Source organism: Psammomys obesus, unplaced genomic scaffold (genome assembly GCF_907164565.1).
Source record: "Psammomys obesus unplaced genomic scaffold, mPsaObe1.curated_primary_1811, whole genome shotgun sequence".
Taxonomy (NCBI): domain Eukaryota; kingdom Metazoa; phylum Chordata; class Mammalia; order Rodentia; family Muridae; genus Psammomys; species Psammomys obesus.
In genome coordinates this window covers 7,142,833-7,163,974 of record NW_026591816.1, presented here as the reverse complement: position 1 = coordinate 7,163,974, position 21,142 = coordinate 7,142,833, and the positions used below count along the sequence as shown (strand labels likewise).

Here is a 21,142-nt window from a genome sequence, read left to right as displayed (position 1 = left end):
GAGTGGAAGCGAGTGTCGGCTTCCGCTCTCATCCTCGGCTGGCCCCGCCCCGCCCCGCCCCGCTCCGCTCGCGAGCCCGCGGGTGGGCGGGCCTCCGGTCACGTGACGCCTGCGCAGGTGAGCACAGCTTCCGGGTCGGGCTTCGGAGTGGCGGCCGGCTCTCGCTTCCACTCGCTCGGGTGTGCGGGAGACTATGGCGTCCTCCTCGGTCCCTGCCGCCACCGCACCCGCGGCAGCTGGAGGCCCCGGCCCGGGCTTCGGCTTCGCCTCCAAAACCAAGAAGAAGCACTTCGTGCAGCAGAAAGTGAAGGTGTTCCGGGCCGCCGACCCACTGGTGGGCGTGTTTTTGTGGGGCGTCGCCCACTCGGTAAGAGCCGGCCCCAGACCCCGGCGCCTGCCTCTTGCCCTGCGGCTCTCCTGGGTCTGGCATCCAGAGCTCCTCGCGCTGCCACCTCTTCTCCTGCCCCGCCCCGTTCCCAGCGCCCCATTCCCGGGTGTCCCTCAGGCTGGCTTTTGGTTGTAGACTTTTGTCTCTCCGTCCGCCCTTTACTCCTCCCTGAACCAGCACTTTTCCTTGACTCCTTCCTGCCGGGTCCAGTCCCAGGCTATAGGGACTAGCCAAGGATCCGGCTCCAGCCAGAGGGACATTAAAGGGGAGTGGCTCTAAAGGGTTATTGGTGAGGTCTGGGTGCGTGCGTGGAGCGTGTCGGGGTACCTGCTTGGCGAAGGACGTAGTTTGATTTCCTCTCCACCCTTATTCCCAGCCCCCTTCCCCTGACTTTTGAGCCTTCGCTTTGTCCGGGGATAGCTCTAGGCTTTTTGGATCGTCTAACCCTGTTTGACCCTAGGGGATGCCCTCACTCAGGTCGTAATTCTAATACCTGCCTTTGGTCTTAGCTTCTTCCCCACTGTTGGTATTTGGTGTGGATGGAGTCATTTGGAACCGAGGAAAAGGCTGAGGAGCTGTGGTTCCAGGGACGCTATTGGTGAACTGTAGAAGCAGGAAAGGGCTTGGAATGGTGCAGCTGAGGCCCATGGGCCCAGTATACCTCTTTCCGCGAGCTTTCTTGGAGGAGCCAAAGCCATTGAGGTATGGCTGGTTGTCTCCTTCCTCATGTCTGGAGTAGGAGGGATGCGGTGATCTTCAGCTTGACAGGAACTATTTTAATCACCAACTCCTTTGAGTGGTGGAGGTTTAAGGAGGTGAGGAAGAATGTCGCACTCTTACTTTGTGATAGGAACATCATTGGTGGTCAGTGAGGTCCTATCTTCGAGATCCCATCTGCCTTTGCTGTTCCCTCAGTGGTCATAAGATCTTGAGTGAGTGTTCCATTTAAGGTGCTTGCTGTGGGTAAGACCGGTGAAGGTAGGGCAGTCTCACTAGAGGTACCTTCAGGTGGCTTACACATTCCTGTGGAAACATATAGGGGAGGGGTTTCCTTTGGTAAGACCTGGCTCGCGCTCTTTAGGTAAAATACTTTAGCTTTTCAGCCAGCACACATGCTCCTCAAGTGTGTAGAACAGAGAAATTCCGTGAACATATGTCTTAGCGATGAGTCAGCCTGCTTAGCAGGTGGTGAGGAGGGGGCAGGAAGAGCTATAGCTGAATTTTAGGCTGGGAATCTCAAGTGGCCGTTTTTTTTGTTTTTTGTTTTGTTTTGTTTTTTTTCTTTCTTTCTGGAGGAATATATTCTGTCCTCCTTTCTTCTGAGGACAAGAGCAGTTGTGGGCACTGCAGCATGAGGGATTTAGGTTAGGCTGCAATCTGTGACCTTCCTCAAATGATCAAAGAAGGACAGACAAGATATTCATCTACTCATTTAATAAACAGTTGGGGACCACTGTGTGCCAGACAAGCATCTGAAAGGTGAATGGGCCCTTGCCCTTGAAGAGCTTGAAGCTAGGGGGAGGGACTTAGTATAAGCTGGGATTAGAGCCCTGTGGCAGATGCACTATTAGAGGCAGCTATGGGGGGGGGGGGGGGGGGGGGGGGGGAAAACCAGGGAGAAAGGGAAAGGGGGGGGGACCAGGGAGGGGGGGGAGGGGGGGGGGGGGGGGGGACGACTGTCGTAACACCAAGGAGAAAGTGAATAGGGACCTAACCCTGAATTGGTGGGCTGCGAGGCTTGGGGACAGAATGGAGCATATGCTGCCTGAGTGTTTCTGGTTGGGTGACTTGTCCAGAGGGAAGACAAGTATATACAAACTGCAAAAAGCTTTTGCTTTCTGAGTAGCCTTGGCTGCCCTAGACTGGCTTTGTAGACCAGGCTGGCCTCCAACTCACAGAGATTTGCATGCCTCCCTTAGTGCTGGGATCACAGGCGTTTGCCACTGTTCCTGACTACGTTTTTTTTTTTTTTTTTTCTTCTTCTTCTTTTTCTTTTTTTGGGGAGGCAGGGAGTGAGTTTTGAGACAAGGTTTCTCTGTGTAAAAGCCCTCCCTTGACTTTTTGCCTAGGCAGGTGGCACCTACTGCCGAGAACTGGGTCACAGTGATCCGGAAGTGGCCTCTTTGTAAGGGGTTACTTAGAGTATAGGGACATTTCATACTGTATTGCCATTGAGCCCCTCAGAGTTCCACTAACTGCACTTTAAAAGTACCTTTCCTTTCCCCTAACAAAGCATGTAACTGTCTTGATTGTCTTGTCTCTTGTTTTTTTTTTTTTTTTTAATTTTATTTTTTTCTAGAATTTCTCACAGCTTTAAAAATAGTCCTGAGTTGCTTGCAAGGCTTGCCAAATATAAAGTGGCTGTTGTGAGCATGAAGTTGCATGGGGGTGGGGGTGTGAGGAGCCATGTGAGGGTGGCCGACAGTTCTCAGGCAGCAGATGGGTATGGCTTCTCTCACTGCATGGAGATGTGCAGCTGGTCTTGCTAGGGAGGTCTGTGTTGCTCTTCCTTGACTCTGGCCTCTGCGCAGTGTCTCACTGTCTTTCTCCTTGCTTTGGCTAAGCAGATCAATGAACTCAGCCAGGTTCCTCCTCCAGTCATGCTGCTGCCAGATGACTTCAAGGCTAGCTCTAAGATCAAGGTCAACAATCACCTTTTCCACAGGTAAGTAGTCTTTACCCTTCTCTCAGAAATCCAGAAAAAGACAGCAGCTATGTGTGAGGTGGCTCAGGGGGTAGGGAGGTTACTACCTGAGGAGAAGGGTTCAGTGCCTGCAACTCACATGGTGTAAAGAGGGCACGGATGCCCACAGGATGACCTCTGATCTCCAGAAGACCTTTGTAGTACATACCTACCCACACTCATACAAACTAAACGTTTAAAGAAAGAAGAAGAAATAGGCTCTGCTGTAGTGGCGCACACCTTTAACTCAGCATTCAGGAGAAAGAGGCAGGAGGATCTCTGTGAGACTTTCTCAAAAATGGGACGAGACCAGCAAATAGTCTTAAAATATTGAATGAGTTAAGTGTTTTAGATATAGAGGTCAGTTTACAAGTTTTCCAGTCTACTATCTATTCTAATGCAAAAATTCAGTTTTGTTAAACACACACACACACACACACACACACACACACACACACACAAACAAATAAAGGCCAGCAAGGTGGGTCAGTAGGCAAGGACTCTTGCTTCTAAGCCTGACAAGCTGAATTCAGTCTCTAGGACCCACATGGCAGGATGAAGAAAACAGTTCCCGCAAGTTGTCTTCTGACCTCCATGTACATGTTTTGGCATACACAAACACAAAACACACACACAAAAGAATAAATAAATGGCTGGATGTGGGCACACACCTGTAATCAGGCCTACATATTGAGCTGCAGGCCAGGCAGGACTACACAGAGAAACCCTGTCTCAGAAATAACCAGTAAATCAATTAAATTTTTGAACTGAAATATTACCTACATTCTTCTATATACACCTGCTATTTTTCTTGTAGTCTGTGCCAATGAATAAATACATTCAGAAGCTTTGTCATTAGCTTCTGATAGCAATTTTGTGACAAAAATAATTACTGCCTCTAGTCCCCTTTTTGTATAAGATGATGCTATTTAAAATATCAGTAAATACTGTTAATTTTTTTGTTTGTTGTTTGGTTGGTTTTTCACTGTGTAGTTTTGGTTGTCCTGGAACTCACTCTGTAGACCAGGCTGGCCTCAAACTCAAATTCAGAGGTCCACCTGCCTCTGCCTCCCAGTGCTGGGGTTAAAGGTGTGTGCCACCACCACCTGGCAATTTTAGGATATTTTTACTGGGCTTGAGATTTAAGCAATGCTGCTGTTGGGTATACAGTTAGCCCCTGCTTTACTTTCATCATCTACCAGCCATGTGCCTTGACTTAGGCAGGCTACAATTTTTTTTTTCTATAAAATGATAACAGTATACCTTTAAAGTGGTGAAAGGATTGAGGCAGGAGCATCAAGATTCAAGGTCAGCCTCTGCTGCATAACATTTCAAGGCTAGCCCTGAGGTAAATAAGATCCTGTCTAAAAAAAACAAAACAACATCAAATAAAGTTGAGGCTGAGGAGATGGCTCAGCAGTGAAGAGCATTTGTGCAGCAAGCATTGAGACCTGAATCGCCAGTAGACATCTAAACATGCTGGGGATGGCCGTGCACTTCTGTAACTCCAGCACTGGAGCAGGCGGAGGCAAGTGGATCCGGGAACTTGAAGCAGTGGGCTCTCAGGTCAGTCTCAAAGCAGTGAGGTGGGGGCAATGGGGGGAAGACACTAACGCCTTCCCCGGCCTCCATATTCGAGCACTCAGGTGTGTGCACCCACACGTGCAAGTGCATGCGCCACACACGGTACCACACTGCACACGCTTGAGCACACACTTCACCCACTAAGGCGGTAAGTAATAGACAGGATTCGGTGAGAGTTAAATCAGGCAGTCGTGTAAAGACACTCTGTTCCAGGCAAGCTTCAAGTGAACATAAAGAGATACTATCTTCTTAAAACCTGTGTTTCAGAGAAAACCTTCCCAGCCATTTCAAGTTCAAGGAGTACTGCCCACAGGTCTTCAGGAACCTCCGTGATCGATTTGGCATTGATGATCAGGATTACTTGGTGAGAGACTACTGTGGGGTATAGGTAGTCTCAGCTAGAAAGTCTCCTGGACGATTATGTTTAGAGAACTGAGAGCCTTAGCTAATGCTGTCGTGTGTGTGTGTGTGTGTGTGTGTGTGTGTGTGTGTGTGTGTGCGCACGCGTGCGCGTGCAGGCATGGAGGGGACATCTTTGAAAACGTAATGAAACTAATCAAGCTGTTACTAAGAGTTTACATTCCGGTTCATTCAGTCATGTGTGGTAACCAAATTAGGAACCCCTGTTGAATCTCTTCCCCCAAGATTTATTGTATTTATTTATTTACTGTGGATGTGGGTGGCTTAGTGGATGTGCACTTGTGGGAGTTGCAGGAAACTTTTCCAGAATTGGTTCTTTTCCTCTACCATGTGGGCCCCAGGGATTTCATTCTGCTCGTCAAGCTTGGTGGGGGTGGGGGTGGGGGAAACCTTTCCCCTTGAACCATCCCAACAGTCTATCGCAGACTTTCATCCACTTTGAGAACAGTCATTTGGCCATTATTGTTGTATCTTTATATAAAACGGAAAGTAGAGGTGTGTTAGCCTGTTCTTTGTCTCCAGGTGTCCCTTACTCGAAGCCCCCCAAGTGAAAGTGAAGGCAGTGATGGTAGATTCCTTATCTCCTATGACCGCACTCTAGTCATCAAAGAAGTGTCCAGTGAAGACATTGCTGACATGCACAGCAACCTCTCCAACTACCACCAGGTTAGGCCTCCACAGCCCGCCCTTTGCTTTTCCTGAGCACGCACGCTCTTCTGTTTTCTGTCTCTCCCCAGAGCACTGGATATCTTCTGTTTGAAAACTTAAGAGTTTCAGGCATACCAAAAGGGCCCTGCATAGCTGCTTATGGTTGGTTTAACAAAAAACTGTGATGTGTCTCTTCCCATTCAGCACCATCATCTAAAACCACTGCTTCCTTGTTTTGTGTGTGTATGTGCATGAGCATGGAGGTCAGAGGACAACTTTCTGGAGTTAGTCATCCTTTTACCATGTGGGCTCCAGGGATCAAACTCAGACTGCCACCCTTGGTGGCAAACACTTTACCCACTGAGCCATCTATGAATTGATTTTATTTTTTTAAAAATTTATTTTATGTTTATGGGTATTTTGCCTGCATGTATGTCTGTGCACCATGAGTGTGCATGATGCCCTCAGAGGCCTGAAGATGCATCAGTTCCCCTGGAACTGTAGGTAGATACAGCTGTGAGCTGCCATATATGGGGATCGGCCCACGCCCTCTGCAAGAGCAGCAAGTGCTCTTAACTGCTGAGCCACTGCTCTAGTCCCTGATTACTTTTTTAATTAAAATTTTTATTTTTAAGCCGAGAGTGTGACACACACCTTTAACCCCAGCACTGGGAGGCAGAGGCAGGCTGATCTCTGAGTGTGAGGCCAGCCTGGTGTAAGAGTGGACTCCAGGACAGCCGGCGCTCTACAGGGAAGCCCCGTCTCATAAATCAGCTGTGTGCGAGCTTACATGTCCTTGTTTGCGGAGGGGCACCCACGGAGGTGTGCTCCTGGAAACTGGATGGCTCTAGGGAGGTGGTGCTCTCTTTCACTGTCTGCGCTCTGAGGATTGAGCTCAAGCTGACGGGCTGAGAGACTAGCACTTGCAGCTCCAGAGCCGTGTTGCCAGCCCCAAAGCTGGTTGTCGAGTGCTTAGAAGTAGAGGTTAATCACTGGACAAAGTGGTGAAGAGAGTTCTAGGCAAAGAGAAGTAGTGTTTTAAAGCATGGAACCATGAAGGTGTTTGGTACTAGGAAATTGCAAGGATCCTAGTGTGGCTGGGATGTGTAGTATTAGGAAAATTAAGCCAGAGCCAGATAATAAAAGGGCCTGTGCAGAGAAATCTGTGCGTTATCCTGGAAGTAGTTTGCAGGGAGTTGAGCATACTATTTAGAAATGAAGGGCAGGGTGTGCATCTCACACCTTGCCTGTGTGAGACCCTAAGCAAAAGAAGAAAGAAACAAAAGAAAAGAAAAAAGAAGTCTGGGAGCTCACAGAAAAGGACTAGAGGGTGCATCCCGAGAACCGAGGTGTGAGTTAGTTTTAATAGTCCCGGTGAGAGTGAGCAGAGTCTGGAAGAACAGCAGCGGGCCAGCAGGGATGCTGTGGGAGCGAAGGCAAATGAGCCTCCAGTGCGGGCACCGCTGGGCAACAATTGGGAAACAGAACAAGGAACAGGTTTCCAGAGGACGATAGTAGGGATTTGGACACTGCTTCTACAGTTTATCCCAACTGGGCTGGCCATGCGATGACTGGTGTGTGGGCAGAGGTTTCAAGAAGAATAGAGTAGGAGGGCCATTTTAGATATTGTACATCAGTAAGTGTGCATTAGAACCATTTATTACTACTTAAAAGTGTTGTGGTTTTGAAAGGAAGACTATGGAGAGAGATACCCACAAATAAATAGATATAAAATCTTTCCTAAAAATGCAAACTTCAAAAACAAAAAAATACAAACTTCAGGAAGCAAATAAACTGCCCATGCAGGAGACTAAGTGTGGATGGTCAGTGTGGGCTATTAATGCCCTAGTAGACCCATAAAGGAGACAGGAGGGACAGGAGGAAGAGAAGAGATTGCAGCAGAGTAAAGAGGAGGACGGTCAGGAGGACCAAGGGCACAGACGGGGTAGCTCAGTGACTCTAGTCCCCGCTTGGACATGGCAGCTGAGGAGCTGAGGGTTGAAATTGGATTTAGTTACTTAGCGTGTTTCCCTGAATAATGGCTTATTTATTACTTTTATTTATTTTTGCCTCATACACTTCGAGAAGGAAGACCATTCTCAGCAGTCAGACAGTCGACATCCCAGAAAATGTCAGCGTCACGCTAAAGGGTTACACAGTCATTGTGAAGGGTTCTGAGGAACTCTGCGGAGGGGCTTCAGTCACGTCAATGTAGAGCTGAGTCTTCTTGGAAAGAAAAAGAAGCCGCTCGGGCTGACAGATGGTGGGGTAACAAAGGAACCATCCGCAGTCATGTTCAGAACACGGTCGAGGGTGTTACACTGGGCTTCCCTTACAAGATGCGGTCTGTGGCTGCTCACTTCCCCATCAATGTGGTTATCCAGGAGAATGGGTCTTTGGTTGAAATCCAAAATTTCTTGAGTGAAAAATACATCTTCAGGGTGTGTAGATGAGGACAGGTTTTGCCTGTTCTGTCTCTCAAGCCCAGAAGGATGAATTAATCCTTGAAGGAAATTATATTGAACTTGTTTCAAATTCAGTGACTCTGATTCAGCAAGCCACAACAATTAAAAACAAAGATATCAGAAAGTTTTTGGATGGTATGTATGTGTCTGAAAAGGGAACAGTGCATCACGCTGATGAATAAGACCTAAGTTACTCAGCTCCAGAAACAAGATCCTGAATTATAAGTACAATTTGGGGTGTCTTTGGGAACAATAAAAGACTTACATTGAAAAAGAAAAGTTTATGTGGCCTTTAATCTCAGCACTCAGGAATAACTGTGAGTTCAAGGCCAGCCTGGTCTATAGAGTGAATTACAGGACAGCCATGGCTACACAGAGAAACCCCATCTTGAAAAAAAAAAAATGTGTACAGTGTTTTGCCTGCATACTGTCGTGTACTGTTTGTGTGCCTGCTGCCCTTGGAGGCCAAAAGATCAGTCAGATCACCTGCAGCTGGTGCTGGGTGGGTGCTGGGACTAGAACCTGGTTCCTCGAGCAGCCAGTGCTTTTAACCCCTGAGCTGTCTCTCCAGCTCTCTTGATTACTTTTCTAAGGTTATCCTTTAAGAAAAGTAGGCAGAGAGAACAGTTTTGTTTTATTTGAGATGGGGTCTTATGTAGCCCAGGGTGGCTTTGAACTTGCTATGTAGCTGAAGATGACCTTGGAGTTTAGATCCAAAGCCTTCTGCCTCCTGAATGCTCGGATTGAAGGGTGTGAGCCACCACACCAGTTCTCTCCATCTGGGCTATAACTCCAGCCCAAGAACTGTGTTTTATTTTAAGGAGATCACTCCTAGGGTCTGATACATGCCAAACAAGTACTGTACTACTCAGCTGTACTCTGGCCCTGAAAGCGTCTCAGGCTAGCCTTGAATTTATGCCTCTCTCTTCTCATCCCCACCCCAAGTACTGGAATTACAGACAGGTATCGCCATACCCAGATGAAGAGTTCACACTGTGGGCTGGGAATGTAGCTTACCCTGCAGAGTGCTTGCCTAGTATGCATGAAAACCAGCAACATAAAAACCAGCATGGTGGCACATGCCTGTAGTCCCAGCACCCAGGAGGTAGAGACTGGAGGGTCAGAAGTTCAAGGCCGTCCTTGGCTACGTAGCAAGTTTGAGACTAGCCTGGGCTAACTGAGACCCTCCATCAAAAAGTAAACAAAAGAATTCAGGTTGTGAGGTTACTATAATACCAGCACTTGGGGGACAGAGTGAGGAGAGCAAGTGTTTATTTGATTTAGTTTTAATAAGTCAACAATTATTAATATTTTGTTGTTAGATTTTTTTATGTGGTTGTTTTGCCTGCATGTATGACTTTGCACCATATGCATGCCTAGTGCCTGAAGAGGTCATGGAACTGGAGTCACATGTGGCCATGAGCCAACCGTGTGGGTGCTGGGAATTGAACCAGGTCCTCTGGAAGAGCCATCTCTGCTCCAAGTGTTCCTGGTGGTAACATCTGACTCAGAAAACAAAAGAGAAATGGGCTAGAGTGAGGACTTCCTGATGAGAAGCACTTCCTTTTCATCCCAAGTCCCTGAGTTTGGAGGCTCACAGCAACTGAACTTCCAAGGGGTCCTCTCCTGGCCTCCTAGGGCATTCACACAAACATGAAGATTTTATTAATTTCATTCATTCATTCACATAGCATTCTGCCTGCATCTGTGCCTGCTCACCAGAGGAGGGCACCAGATCTCACTATAGAATGGCTATGATTTACCATGTCATTGCTGGGAATTGAACTCAGGCCCTATGTGGAAGAACAGCCAGTACTCTTAACTTCTGAGCCATCTCTCAAGCCCCCATAAATGAAGATTTTTTTTTTTAAACATAAGAACATAAGTCTTTGCCAGGTGTGGTGACTCATGCCTTTAATCTCAGCATTAGGAGACAGAAGCAGGTGGATTACTTTAAGTTTAAAGCCAGCCTGGTCTACAAAATAAGTCCAGGACATCCAGGACTACACTGTGAAAGTTTGTTTCCAACAAAACAAAAACCCAAACAAATTCAGATGTATTGCAGATCCCCTTGACGACATTTATAGTACAGGGAGCTAGCCCACCAAGCAGCATTTCATTGATAAGTAAATCCTAAGTTTAACCGGTTCTGTGACATTTGTACAGAGCCTAAAATAATAATAGCTACTTTCCTTGAAAAATTATAAAGGTAGCCCGATAAAGTGGCTTGTTCCTGAACTCATAATGCTTAGAAAGTAGAGGCAGGAAGATGAGGAGTTCAAGACCAGCCCCAGCTATGTGAGACTCAGACAACAACAAAGGGAACGGAAACAGTGAAATGAGAAACAGTGCTTTAAAATTAAGAGAGAATTGCAAATAGAAGGCAGGAGGGAGGGTTTCAGAAACTTGGTGACCAGGAACAGTTTTAGGGAGTTGCCACCTCCTGACTTTACAAGCTCTGTGCTGGAGGTTTTTGCCAGCCTGTGGAACGGTAGGGCTGCTCCTGGGCAGCCTTCCATTACCCTTCCTCTCGCTGTGTCCCCAGTACATAGTGAAGTGCCATGGCAGCACGCTTCTGCCGCAGTTTCTGGGCATGTACAGAGTCAGCGTGGAGAGTGAAGACAGCTACATGCTTGTGATGCGCAACATGTTTAGCCATCGCCTCCCCGTGCACAGGAAGTACGACCTCAAGGTAAGAGCAGTGTAACCTGGGCTAATGGAAGTGCTGCTCCTGGCCTGAGAATGGGGAGGTCTTGGGTGGATCCTGGGACGCTGTGGAAGGAGAGGTACAGCTTTGACTGCACCCTATGCCTTCTGCCTGTTCCTTAGTCTTTGATCTCTTCACAGGGCTCTCTCGTGTCCCGGGAAGCCAGCGATAAGGAAAAGGTAATATTCCTTTTAGGTGATACTGAGGGTTAGGGATGAATGAAAGCAGTTTCCTTAAGATAAAGAAGCCATTCTCCATAATGGCTACAAATTGCCAGACGTGTATTCTTACCTGAAACTATTGAAAACAGATAATAAGCTAGTGACCTGGGGGAGCAGCGGGGACAGCTGCATTGATTTTAACACAGGTTATTCCATGTTGAAGGTTTGGGGATAGGTGGGAAGGCCAGCCTTGAAAAGCAAAATGCTCATTTCCCACACCTCATCCTGGGCTCTTGTGTTCAAGTAGCTATTTTTACTGAAGAAGAAGAAGAAGGAAGAAAAGTCAGTACGGAGGATATTGTCTGTAATCCATAAGCAGACAGTGGTGGGTGTAAGATGAGGTTCAGCTTACTGAGTCCAGGCATTAGGCAACTGTGAGACTGCTGTTCTCTTCATAGCCTCCGAGGTTGAGAGCCCTGGATGGACGGATCCCTGTGGTAGGGCTGTATTCCCAAGACACCCTTGTTCCTATTCTAGGTTAAAGAGCTGCCTACTCTGAAGGATATGGACTTCCTTAACAAGAACCAGAAAGTGTATATTGGTGAAGAGGAGAAGAAAGTATTTCTGGAGAAGCTGAAGCGAGATGTGGAGGTAATTAGGGTACTTAGAAATGCCTTATTTAATAAAAGAAGAAAAATACTGTATTTTGTTTTTAATTTTTTTGGCTTTTAAGTTGTCTTCTATTCATGACATAAGATTTTTCTTGCATTTATTTAGTTATTTGTTTGTTTTGGTTTTCTGAATGGAGGGTTGAGGATGAAACAGGAGAAACTCTGAGGCCCATTGTGGGGTAGGGGGTGGGTGGGGTTGGGGCGCTGTTTTGAGTGAGTCAGAGGACTCACTAAGATCCAGTGGCGGGCTGTGCCCTCAGTCTGTCTCCCTCTTCCTGGGCGGTACCTGGAGTTGGGTGGAGATCTGGCTTTCTGATGTGTCAGTGGGTCTCAGTTTCTAGTGCAGCTGAAGATCATGGACTACAGCCTTCTGCTGGGCATCCACGACATCATCCGTGGCTCTGAGCTGGAGGAAGAGGGGCCTGTGCGGGAGGACGAGTCAGAGTGGGATGGGGACTGTAACCTGACTGGCCCCCCTGCTCTGGTGGGCTCCTATGGTACCTCCCCTGAGGGCATTGGAGGCTACATTCATTCCCACCGGCCCCTGGGCCCAGGAGAATTTGAGTCCTTCATTGACGTCTATGCCATCCGGAGTGCCGAGGGTAAGAGGGAGCCTGGGAATGCTAAGGAGGTGATGGGGAGCTCGGGGGTTGGGGGACAGAAACCAGGGTGGAGGAGCCACTCAGCTTTTCACAGCAAAACTGGCTCCTAGTGGGAGGAACTGGGACTTTGTATGCCCTGTCCTCATTGTTAGTCTCTCCCCAGGGGCCCCCCAGAAGGAGGTGTATTTCATGGGCCTCATTGACATTCTGACACAGTACGATGCCAAGAAGAAAGCAGCTCATGCAGCAAAGACTGTCAAGCATGGGGTGAGAGTTCCCCAAAGCCTGCCCTTTCCTGGCCTGGCTCTTCTCTAGGGAGAGCCTCTTGGGTCAGAGCAGTAGGATGGTCGAGGGTAGGACATAGGTGGGCTGAAGTGGTAGGTGGGGCTCCTGACACACTGTTCCATGTTTCTTCTCACAGGCGGGGGCTGAGATCTCCACTGTCCATCCCGAACAGTATGCTAAGAGATTCCTGGATTTTATTGCCAACATCTTTGCCTAAGAGACTGCGTGGCTCCGTGGTGATTGCTGATTTATGTTGAAGGTGGCGGGTTCTGAGAGGCTTAGGGGAGCTGGATTTGCCCACTACTTCTCTTTGCTAAATTCAGGCTGCAGGCTTTTTCCATCCAGATAACTTCATCTTGGTGGATAGGCTTTTCCTGCCCCAGAAATACACTGTCCTTTCTCCTTTGTCCATTTTTCTGTCCTCTGTCCTTGCTACCATAAGCCCTCTTGCTTCATTAGAGTGTTATTGTTGACTCTCCTAAGTGCCTTGATCTTTGAAAAATATCTTGTTTCTATGAACTAGGAGGAGCTGGGGGTAGGGGTTGTTTGCCATCTTCAAGACGTGACTGGACAGTGGACATGGCGCAAGCAACTACCCAGGATGTCCTTTGCTGTGTGGAAGAAACTGAATGTCTGCATTTTGCTGATACCTTTATAGGGCTCTTTGTGGCATGCTCCCTTCCTGGTAGGCCCTGGAATGGAGGGCTCTCAGGATACTCCAGATGTGGGTGCAGGCATTCCCACATGAAAGATCTGGTGGAGGTGAGGTGGGGCGTGGTCAGCAGGCTGGTACCTCACAGAGGCAGGACCTAAGTGGACTTTTGTGACTATACAGAGAATGGAGAAGGTTCCTGTCAACCATTGACGGCTCTCCGTTCTCTTCTTCTACCCCACCCCACTTTCACTCTAGCCACGAGTACTTGTGTATGCAGGAGCCCAGAGAACAGATGTGTCCAGCCTAGGTGCAGGTGTGAGACTTCTGCTGCACTGCCCCAGAACCCTTCGACTTGGGGGAGTGTGCTGGCCAGGCCGGAGGGCAGGCTCATTCCCCATGTGAAGTTTCCTTCCTGGCCAGTTACTCCCAAGGTTCCTTTCTAGCAGAAGGGAATAGCTCTATCAGGGCCAGTTTCCATAATTTCCAGAGGATAAGGATCTTGAGTGTGGGAACCTCCCCATCCTCTGGACACATATATGCAGCACACTTTGTCCCCCTTCTCAAACCCTTTTTCTAGTTGGATTTGTTATTCTGTTCCCTTCTGTCCCCTCTTACACTGCTAATGTGTCTCCCGGGGGACAGATGGCTTTCTTTGTCATCTTTCCACCCCCACAGAGGAGTCAGAGCCATAACTCAATCTCCTGGTCCTCTCCAAGGAGAGCTGAATTAATAAACAATATCCTCAGAATGTAGAGGAGCTGCTAGCCATGGTAGCTCGTGCCTGGAAACCCTGCACTCAGGAGGCTGAGTCAGAATTAGAGGTCAGGGCCAGCCTGGGCTACAGAGTGAGGCCTGGTCAGCTGACGTGGATTTGCGCCGGAGACTACCTCAGTTGGTAGAGCAATGGCCTAGTGCGTACAGAGCTCTGGGCTCCGCCGCCGGCAGCACCACAGAAGCCAGGTGTGGCCTAGCACTTGGGAAGCAGTGGCAGAGAGGATCAGGCATTCAAGGTCATCCTCAGTTACAAGGGCAGTTGGAGGCCAGACTATCTTGGGGAAAAGATCCGAAGATGAGGTAGATGTCTTTGTCTCTACACAAAGCCTTTGGAACCAAGACACATTCTGGATGTTCTGTTCCCCTTTAGACCTCCACGCTGGGGAGGTGGGGATGGACACTGAGGGCTCAAAGCTGTGTTAACTGGCCCCAGGTCCTCAGGGAAAAGCTCACCCTTTCAACCTTTGCACCAAAGGGGAGGTGGCCGGGGAGGGGCCTGCTGGGTCTCTTCCATCCTACACCAACCTTTGCACATGAATGCAATAGAGTGACACCAGCAGCCATTCTTTAAAACTAGAACCGGATTCCCTGACCATGAAGTTGTGTAGCATGGGAAGTATGGTCATCTTCATTTATTGCTTCTGTTTTCCATCATTTTTGTTTTGTTAATAAAACATCTGTATTTACTCCCAATATCACAATAAAATAAATTATTCCATCCGAATCATTAACAGAAATGTTCTTTTTTCCTTTTGAAAACTGAGGAATCTTGTGTTGAAGAGATACAAAGACCAACAGAAGAATATTGGTCTTCAAGGTGTTGGGCCCCTGAGTATGGGTGCGTGTATGAGTGTGTGTATACATGGCACTAACGGTGGCTAGGGAGGGGGATGAAGGGTCCTTCTCCCCGTGCCCTGGTTCCTCCGTCTGTTAAGTGGGCTGAGCATACTGTTTGGGAAGGAATTCTGTGCTCACCCAGGCTTCCTGGGAAAGCTATCTGCTTAGAGGGCAGGAAGAGTACAGCAGGGTCCTGGGAAAGTGAAGGAGTGGCGGGTCCTCCAGCTCAGCAGGGAGGGGATGGCGCGGGCTGGACGGTGGGCGTTGCTAGTCTGGGAGAGTCAGTCTTAGCTGCGAGGTCTTTTGGCTGGTGGAAAAACCTGGCTGGATGTGGCCCCAGGGAAGTGAGCTGGAGGAGGCGGAGACAGCTCTGATGGGAAGCAGAGGTTTTTCTCTTCGGGGAATTTTTAACTCTATTTGAGCCATGTACTTGACACTACCACCACCTCAGCCATTTTAAAGGATCTAGTCATTTCGCATTCTGCACCGACCCTGTGTCCCTATTTGTGGAAATCTAGTCATCAGTCCCTATCTGGCAACAGGCTGTGGGGGGTCACCAGAGGTGACACTGGAGGGAGGCCATTGAAGCAGTTCAGACACGGGGTTTATTTTGTAGTACCAATGTTTTCCTTTTTACTAAAACCTTTCCCATCCAACATACTCCTTTAAAGCTCTTGCAGTGTAAGATTTAAAAAATTGCCCTCCTCTCCAAATTCATCTACCCACTCACTGCTCACGCACCTGTCCCTACCAGTTCTCAAAAGTGCCGCAACTGGCTGGGAAAGAAAAGGGGAGAGGGCTCCTCTGGGAGGGGAAGCCAGAAGGGTCTGTAAGGGATTTAACCTCCTACCCTCGGTTACATGACGCCACCCCTCCCTTCAAAGCCTGGAGCTGCGCCTCCATTTTTGTTTTGGGGCAGAGAGGCAGGGGCTCCTGGGTAGGAGGGGGTCAAAGGAAACGGTGGCTATCAGCCGCCACGGGGAAAGGGTGCTGTCCTCCCTCTTTTCTCTCAGTGTGCACCCGGCATCCCCTTCCACCTTCTTGGGGTCTCCCCCTCCCGCCCCCTTGTTGCTAAGGCCCGGACCGTCATCCCAGCAACAGCCACAGTCATGTGACCGGCAATGGCGGCGCTGACGAGAGGTAGGTGAGCCCGGCGCCCCCACACCCACCGCGTGCCCCCCAGGCCCGGTCCACACCCTCACAAGCCCCCGCCCCCTCCACCCCCTCTTCCGCCTTTGACCCCCACAAGCGCGCGGCGGGGGGAGGGGGCACCCCCGGGGCCGGGTCCAGCATCTTCCCCGCACCTCAGGCCCTGGCCTCCGTTTGGGGGTTCTGAGGGCCGCAGTCGGGTGGACACACACCCTCATCAATTGGAGGGACTCCGGGGCTTCCTCAAGTAGGAATGCGGGACTTGGTTTCGGGTTGGATGGATCCGGGAGCAGGTATGGGGGAGAAGGGTGGGGGTGCTCAGTGGATACCCCCCCAGGGAACCCTTGCCCTTTCTCACCGGCCCTGCCGGTGGCTGCTGTCTGGAGGAAGACACTGGTCTAGTGTCCGGCCTGGTTTGCCCCAGAGAAATGCTAGACCCAGACTAAACTGTGGCCCCGCCTCCCTGTACTGTGCCAGCAGGACTTGGAGCTAGGACACCTAGATCCTGGGTCCTCTCTGTTGGGGAGGGGTCATTTCATCTTGCACAGGACTGGGGCGGGTAAGACTCTAGGTTTTCGTGTTAAGGACCCTATGATGGAGGCACAAATGGATAGCGGCTTCTTTTTGGATCAGTCAAGAAATTGAGGTCACATTAATGGCCCCTCTTCCTAGCTGAGCTGCACTTTGTCTTGTGGGAACAGCCTTGGAGCCGAATGTGACAGTCAGGGGACAACCTCGGGCCCCTCTAGCTGAGCTGCTTGAGTCCCGCCCCCCTGCATGCAGCCCCAGGAGCTGACAACAGTTCTGCGGGTGGCCACGGGGTCTTTAAAGGTGACAGTGAGAACTTTTTCATTGCACGGATTGCGACCGCTTTTGCTGGCATCCCTAACAGACTTCGGCTCTCAAGGAAAGTCCCTGTCAACAACAGGGACTGGAGTTGTTTGAAAATACGGAGTAAAGAGATATGTTGAGGAGGATAGGAAGTATTTCTGTCAGTGTAATCTGAGGGAGGTGGCAAGTACGACCTTCATCCTACGAGGGCCTTTTTTTTTTTCCTTCCTGTCTTTATCTGCACCTAGGATCTCCCTCTGCACTGGGGGAAAAAGAGGAGTTAGCCTGATGAAGTACCTTGAACTTGGAGAGGATTCTGCAGGGGAGGAGAGGAGATAGAAGAGCGTTTTGTTTCTGGGCTGGCTGAGGAAATGCTATCATAACTCTTTGCCTTCCTCGTCCCCAGCTCTGGTCAGCTGAATGTGGAAGTGGAGGGGCTTCTGCTGCTGTCACCTTCATGGTCTCCTCAGGTACTTGTGCCCAGGAGAGCCTCAGCTCTCAGGTTCCTCTTGAGTTCCAAGGAACACAGAGCCCCACCCCGGGCTCCTCCCTGCTCCAGGTCCCTGTCGGTTTTAAGGGAGTTGGGCCTGCAGGGGTTGAGAGACGGGTTTCTTACCTCCTTTCCTTTTTCATCCTACCAGGCCACATGCTCTCCAAGCAGCGGGGAAAAAGAGAGTGAGCCTGCATGCCAATTCTAAGCACTTCCGGATCAAAGTGAGCAAAAAGGGGGAAGGGTGGGAATTCTCCTTCCCCTTTGAAGAGCTTCCCCCCCCCATCCACTCTGAGGGGAAGGGGCAGGTTGTTGTGGTGAGGGGAGAGATGGAGGAAGTAAGCAAGGCTGACTCCTGGCTTAGATAATGATGAAATACGGAAATTTGTTCCCCAGCAGGTGCTGGGACTATGGGAGTGAAGGGGAGATAGAAAACCAATTTGCAGGAAATGCTGGGGGTTGGCTTTGAGGAAAACAGAGGTAATACGGGGTTTGGGAGAAAGCTGAAGTAGGAGTCACTTATGTGTCAAATGGGGACTCCCCGCTCTGAGTCCCTTTCACCCTGGGGGCAGTGTCGTTCGTCCTGTCCAGAATGGCAGCCTGTGGAGGCACCTGCAAGAGCAAAGTGACTGTCTCCAAGCCTGTGTGGGACTTCCTGAGCAAGGAGACCCCAGCCCGGCTGGCCCGGCTTCGGGAGGAGCACCAAGTGTCCATCCTCATAGATGGCGAGACTTCTGACATCTATGTGCTCCAGCTGTCCCCACAGGGTCCTCCCCCAGCCCCTCCCAATGGGCTCTACCTGGCCCGGAAGGCTCTCAAGGGGCTACTGAAAGAGGCAGAGAAAGAGCTGAAGAAAGCTCAGAGGCAGGGGGAGCTCATGGGCTGCTTGGCTTTGGGGGGTGGTGGGGAGCACCCTGAGCTGCACCGCCCAGGACCACCTCCTCTCCGAGCAGCCCCACTCCTGCCCCCAGGGGCAAGAGGGCTTCCCCCTCCTCCCCCCTTGCCCCCTCCACTTCCTCCTCGTCTTCGGGAGGAGACTGAAGAGCAGGAGAGCACCTGCCCCATTTGCCTGGGGGAGATCCAGAATGCCAAGACACTGGAGAAGTGCCGGCACTCCTTCTGTGAGGGCTGCATCACACGGGCCCTGCAGGTGAAGAAAGCCTGCCCCATGTGTGGCCGATTCTATGGGCAGCTAGTGGGTAACCAACCCCAGAATGGGCGGATGCTGGTCTCCAAGGATGCCACCCTCCTGCTGCCCAGCTACGAGAAGTACGGCACCATTGTTATCCAGTATGTCTTCCCACCCGGAGTCCAGGGGGTAAGAAGAGCAGTCCTCCCTACCTGTTGGTTTTTTCCAAGTTCATCCTCTGACCTAAAAAAATCAGTGATGCGGGAGCCTCTTGTTAGACACTCTTGCTGTCTCCTGGTATGCTTGATGACTTGTGCTCCGGAGCTGGGGTGGGGGTGTCTCCTTGAGGCTCAAAGGCATGTAAAACTCTGGCCTGAGGGCTAGGGCTAGAGTGTAGCTCAGTGGTAGAACATATGTCTGTCCTACAGGGAGCCCTGAGTTCAACCCCTGACCCAAGAAAACCAAATCAAACAAGAAAAAACAAAACAAAACAAAAATAACAACCCTTAAAACTAGGCATGACAGAAGGGCTTAGACACCATCACCCTGACTTGTGTGGGTATGACAGACATTTTTGGTGGAGGCAGAGCCTGGAATTAGTGATCCAGGTGGAGGAAGGCCCAGCAGGAAGGGACCAGGCTGTTCTAAAGCTGGGAGTGCTAACTCTTCCAGATCAGGAGACAATAAAAGCTTAATGAAAGTTAAAGGTAAATTTCAACTCCTTGTCTTCCTGCTGGACAAAGAGTCATGTCCAGCTGGTTCACAGAGGGACAGAGAAACTCTGGGAAAAAAAGAAAAGAAACAGAAAAAGTGGAATGATGACACAGCCACACAACCATTAGTATTTTAGGTAGGGGAGGGAATGCCAAAAGATAACTTTTCTTATTTGCCACATTGTTGCTGAATTATCTCAAAAGTAACCTCTGTCACTTCTGAGAGCCTTTTGTTCCCGAATTGAGACTTGAGGGGTTACCAATAAGGACTATGTTAAGAAACAGGCTCTTGCTACCCAGGCCCCAATGCCACCCTTTCCCTGGAAAGTTGTCTGTTGGGAATGCATGGACAGAAGGCAGGCCAGACTGACCCTGTTTTGGTATCCAGGCCTTTGAGACAGCCAACTGCTCTGTACCTCCTCTTCCTCTCAGGCTGAACACCCCAATCCAGGAGTCCGGTACCCTGGCACCACACGGGTGGCCTACCTCCCGGACTGCCCTGAGGGAAACAAGGTGCTGACCCTGTTCCGGAAGGCTTTTGACCAGCGTCTCACCTTCACTATTGGCACGTCCATGACCACAGGGAGACCCAACGTCATCACCTGGAACGACATCCACCACAAGACCAGCTGCACGGGGGGACCCCAGCTGTGCGCCTCCTACCCATTTCCCTCCCCTGGCTCCTCCCCCTTCTCATCCCAAACTGCTCAGCCACCAGTTCCTCCTCAGTCTGTTTTTATCCTGGTCCTGATATAGTCAGCTTAAACTATCCCCCCCCCCCCCCCAAAAAAAAAAAAAAAAAAAAGCAGGCTCTGGCTGGATTATCTGGGTTGTGGAGGTCCTTCCTCATGGGGAGGAGGGGGGGTGTCTAAATTTGGCCTCTACTGAGTCACTCAGAATGAGAGTGGGTAAAAAAGAACAATTCCAAACAACTAACTCTGACCTTCATCTCTCTTTGCTCCAGGTTTGGGTATCCGGACCCCACCTACCTGACTAGGGTGCAAGAGGAACTGAGAGCCAAGGGTATCACAGATGACTGAAGGCCTTCCCTTTGCCGAGGCTCCTGCGGAAGCCTCTGTCCTCCTCTTTCTCTCTCTCTCTCTTTCTCTGCCCCCGTACCACCCATGAGGGGATTTGGCTGACTGGGGTGGGATTTCAGAGGGGAAGGTGGCAGTCCCTTCCCCTGCTCCCCACTTGGCCAAGTGCTTCAGGGCCCTTTGAGCCATTCCCCTCTGGCAGAGGCTGGTTTCCAAGGCTCCCCTCCTGCTCTCTGTGTACATACTCTCTGTGCCCCTGCTCCTCCAGCGTCCTCGGCTTTTCCTGGTATGTACTGTGCTCCAGTGATGAAGCTGAGAAAGGACCTGGGTAGGGAGGATGGGGATTCTTGAACTCCAGCCCCTAAACACCGACTCACCTTGGACTGATACTAGCCACCTCCCCCAGCCAGCTGTGTGTTAAGATAACAGTAGTCCTACCTTTCCTTATGGATCCTTTCTCTCCTGTGTCTGTCTGTCAGTCTGTCTTTCTCTCGCTCTTCTCTGCCCCTATAAGGAGCCTACTCACCCTGATCTGGAATTGCTGCCAGACTGTAGCTTTTAATTTAATAAAAATAAAGTCAAATATGCAACTCTATGCCACACCCATTTTCTGTTCCTGGGACAGGGCGGGGTGGGGAGGGGAGCAGGACCCACGGAGGAGACGGGGTGATGGGGAGTCCTTGCATGCCTGCTAGACCCTGGGAGACGGGGTAGAACTGGCGCTGGGCGCTGCAGTAGCCCTGCAAAGCCCTAGGGCACACTTCGATTGATGGGATCGGGACTGAGACGGGGTTGTCGTTCAACTGCATTTGAGGAGAAAGGGAAAACGCTACCCCTTTTGCGAAGTTTGGCCGCGGTGGGAGTCGGGGCGGAGCCGGGCGGGGGGCGGATTCAGCTGTAGCAACTCCCCGGA

The 21,142-nt window shown here is 50.2% G+C and overlaps 2 protein-coding genes and 1 pseudogene across 7 annotated transcripts; all 3 read left to right on the top strand.

The window, feature by feature from the left end:
* Positions 1-120: 120 nt before the first annotated feature.
* On the top strand, positions 121-14,767 carry Pip4k2c (phosphatidylinositol-5-phosphate 4-kinase type 2 gamma). Its single transcript, XM_055612009.1, has 10 exons — positions 121-367; positions 2,956-3,053; positions 4,923-5,019; positions 5,598-5,741; positions 10,734-10,880; positions 11,036-11,074; positions 11,594-11,707; positions 12,062-12,329; positions 12,493-12,596; positions 12,751-14,767. The coding sequence occupies exons 1-10, from the start codon at positions 194-196 to the stop codon at positions 12,829-12,831; spliced, it is 1,266 nt and encodes a 421-aa protein (XP_055467984.1). The 5' UTR covers positions 121-193; the 3' UTR covers positions 12,832-14,767.
* Positions 7,762-10,727, top strand: LOC129680375 (60S ribosomal protein L9-like; annotated as a pseudogene).
* A 1,015-nt stretch (positions 14,768-15,782) lies between the features above and the next one.
* Positions 15,783-20,818, top strand: Dtx3 (deltex E3 ubiquitin ligase 3). Of its 6 annotated transcripts, none has more exons than XM_055612089.1 (6): positions 15,783-16,020; positions 17,267-17,330; positions 17,502-17,574; positions 17,942-18,668; positions 19,625-19,842; positions 20,157-20,818. In XM_055612089.1, exons 3-6 carry the CDS (start codon positions 17,546-17,548, stop codon positions 20,230-20,232), a joined length of 1,050 nt encoding a protein of 349 aa, XP_055468064.1. In that variant the 5' UTR covers positions 15,783-16,020; positions 17,267-17,330; positions 17,502-17,545; the 3' UTR covers positions 20,233-20,818. The 6 variants fall into 6 exon arrangements, with proteins under 6 accessions (XP_055468064.1, XP_055468065.1, XP_055468066.1 ...); XM_055612090.1 differs by having other exon boundaries at positions 17,109-17,330; XM_055612091.1 differs by having other exon boundaries at positions 15,783-16,024.
* Positions 20,819-21,142: the final 324 nt, after the last annotated feature.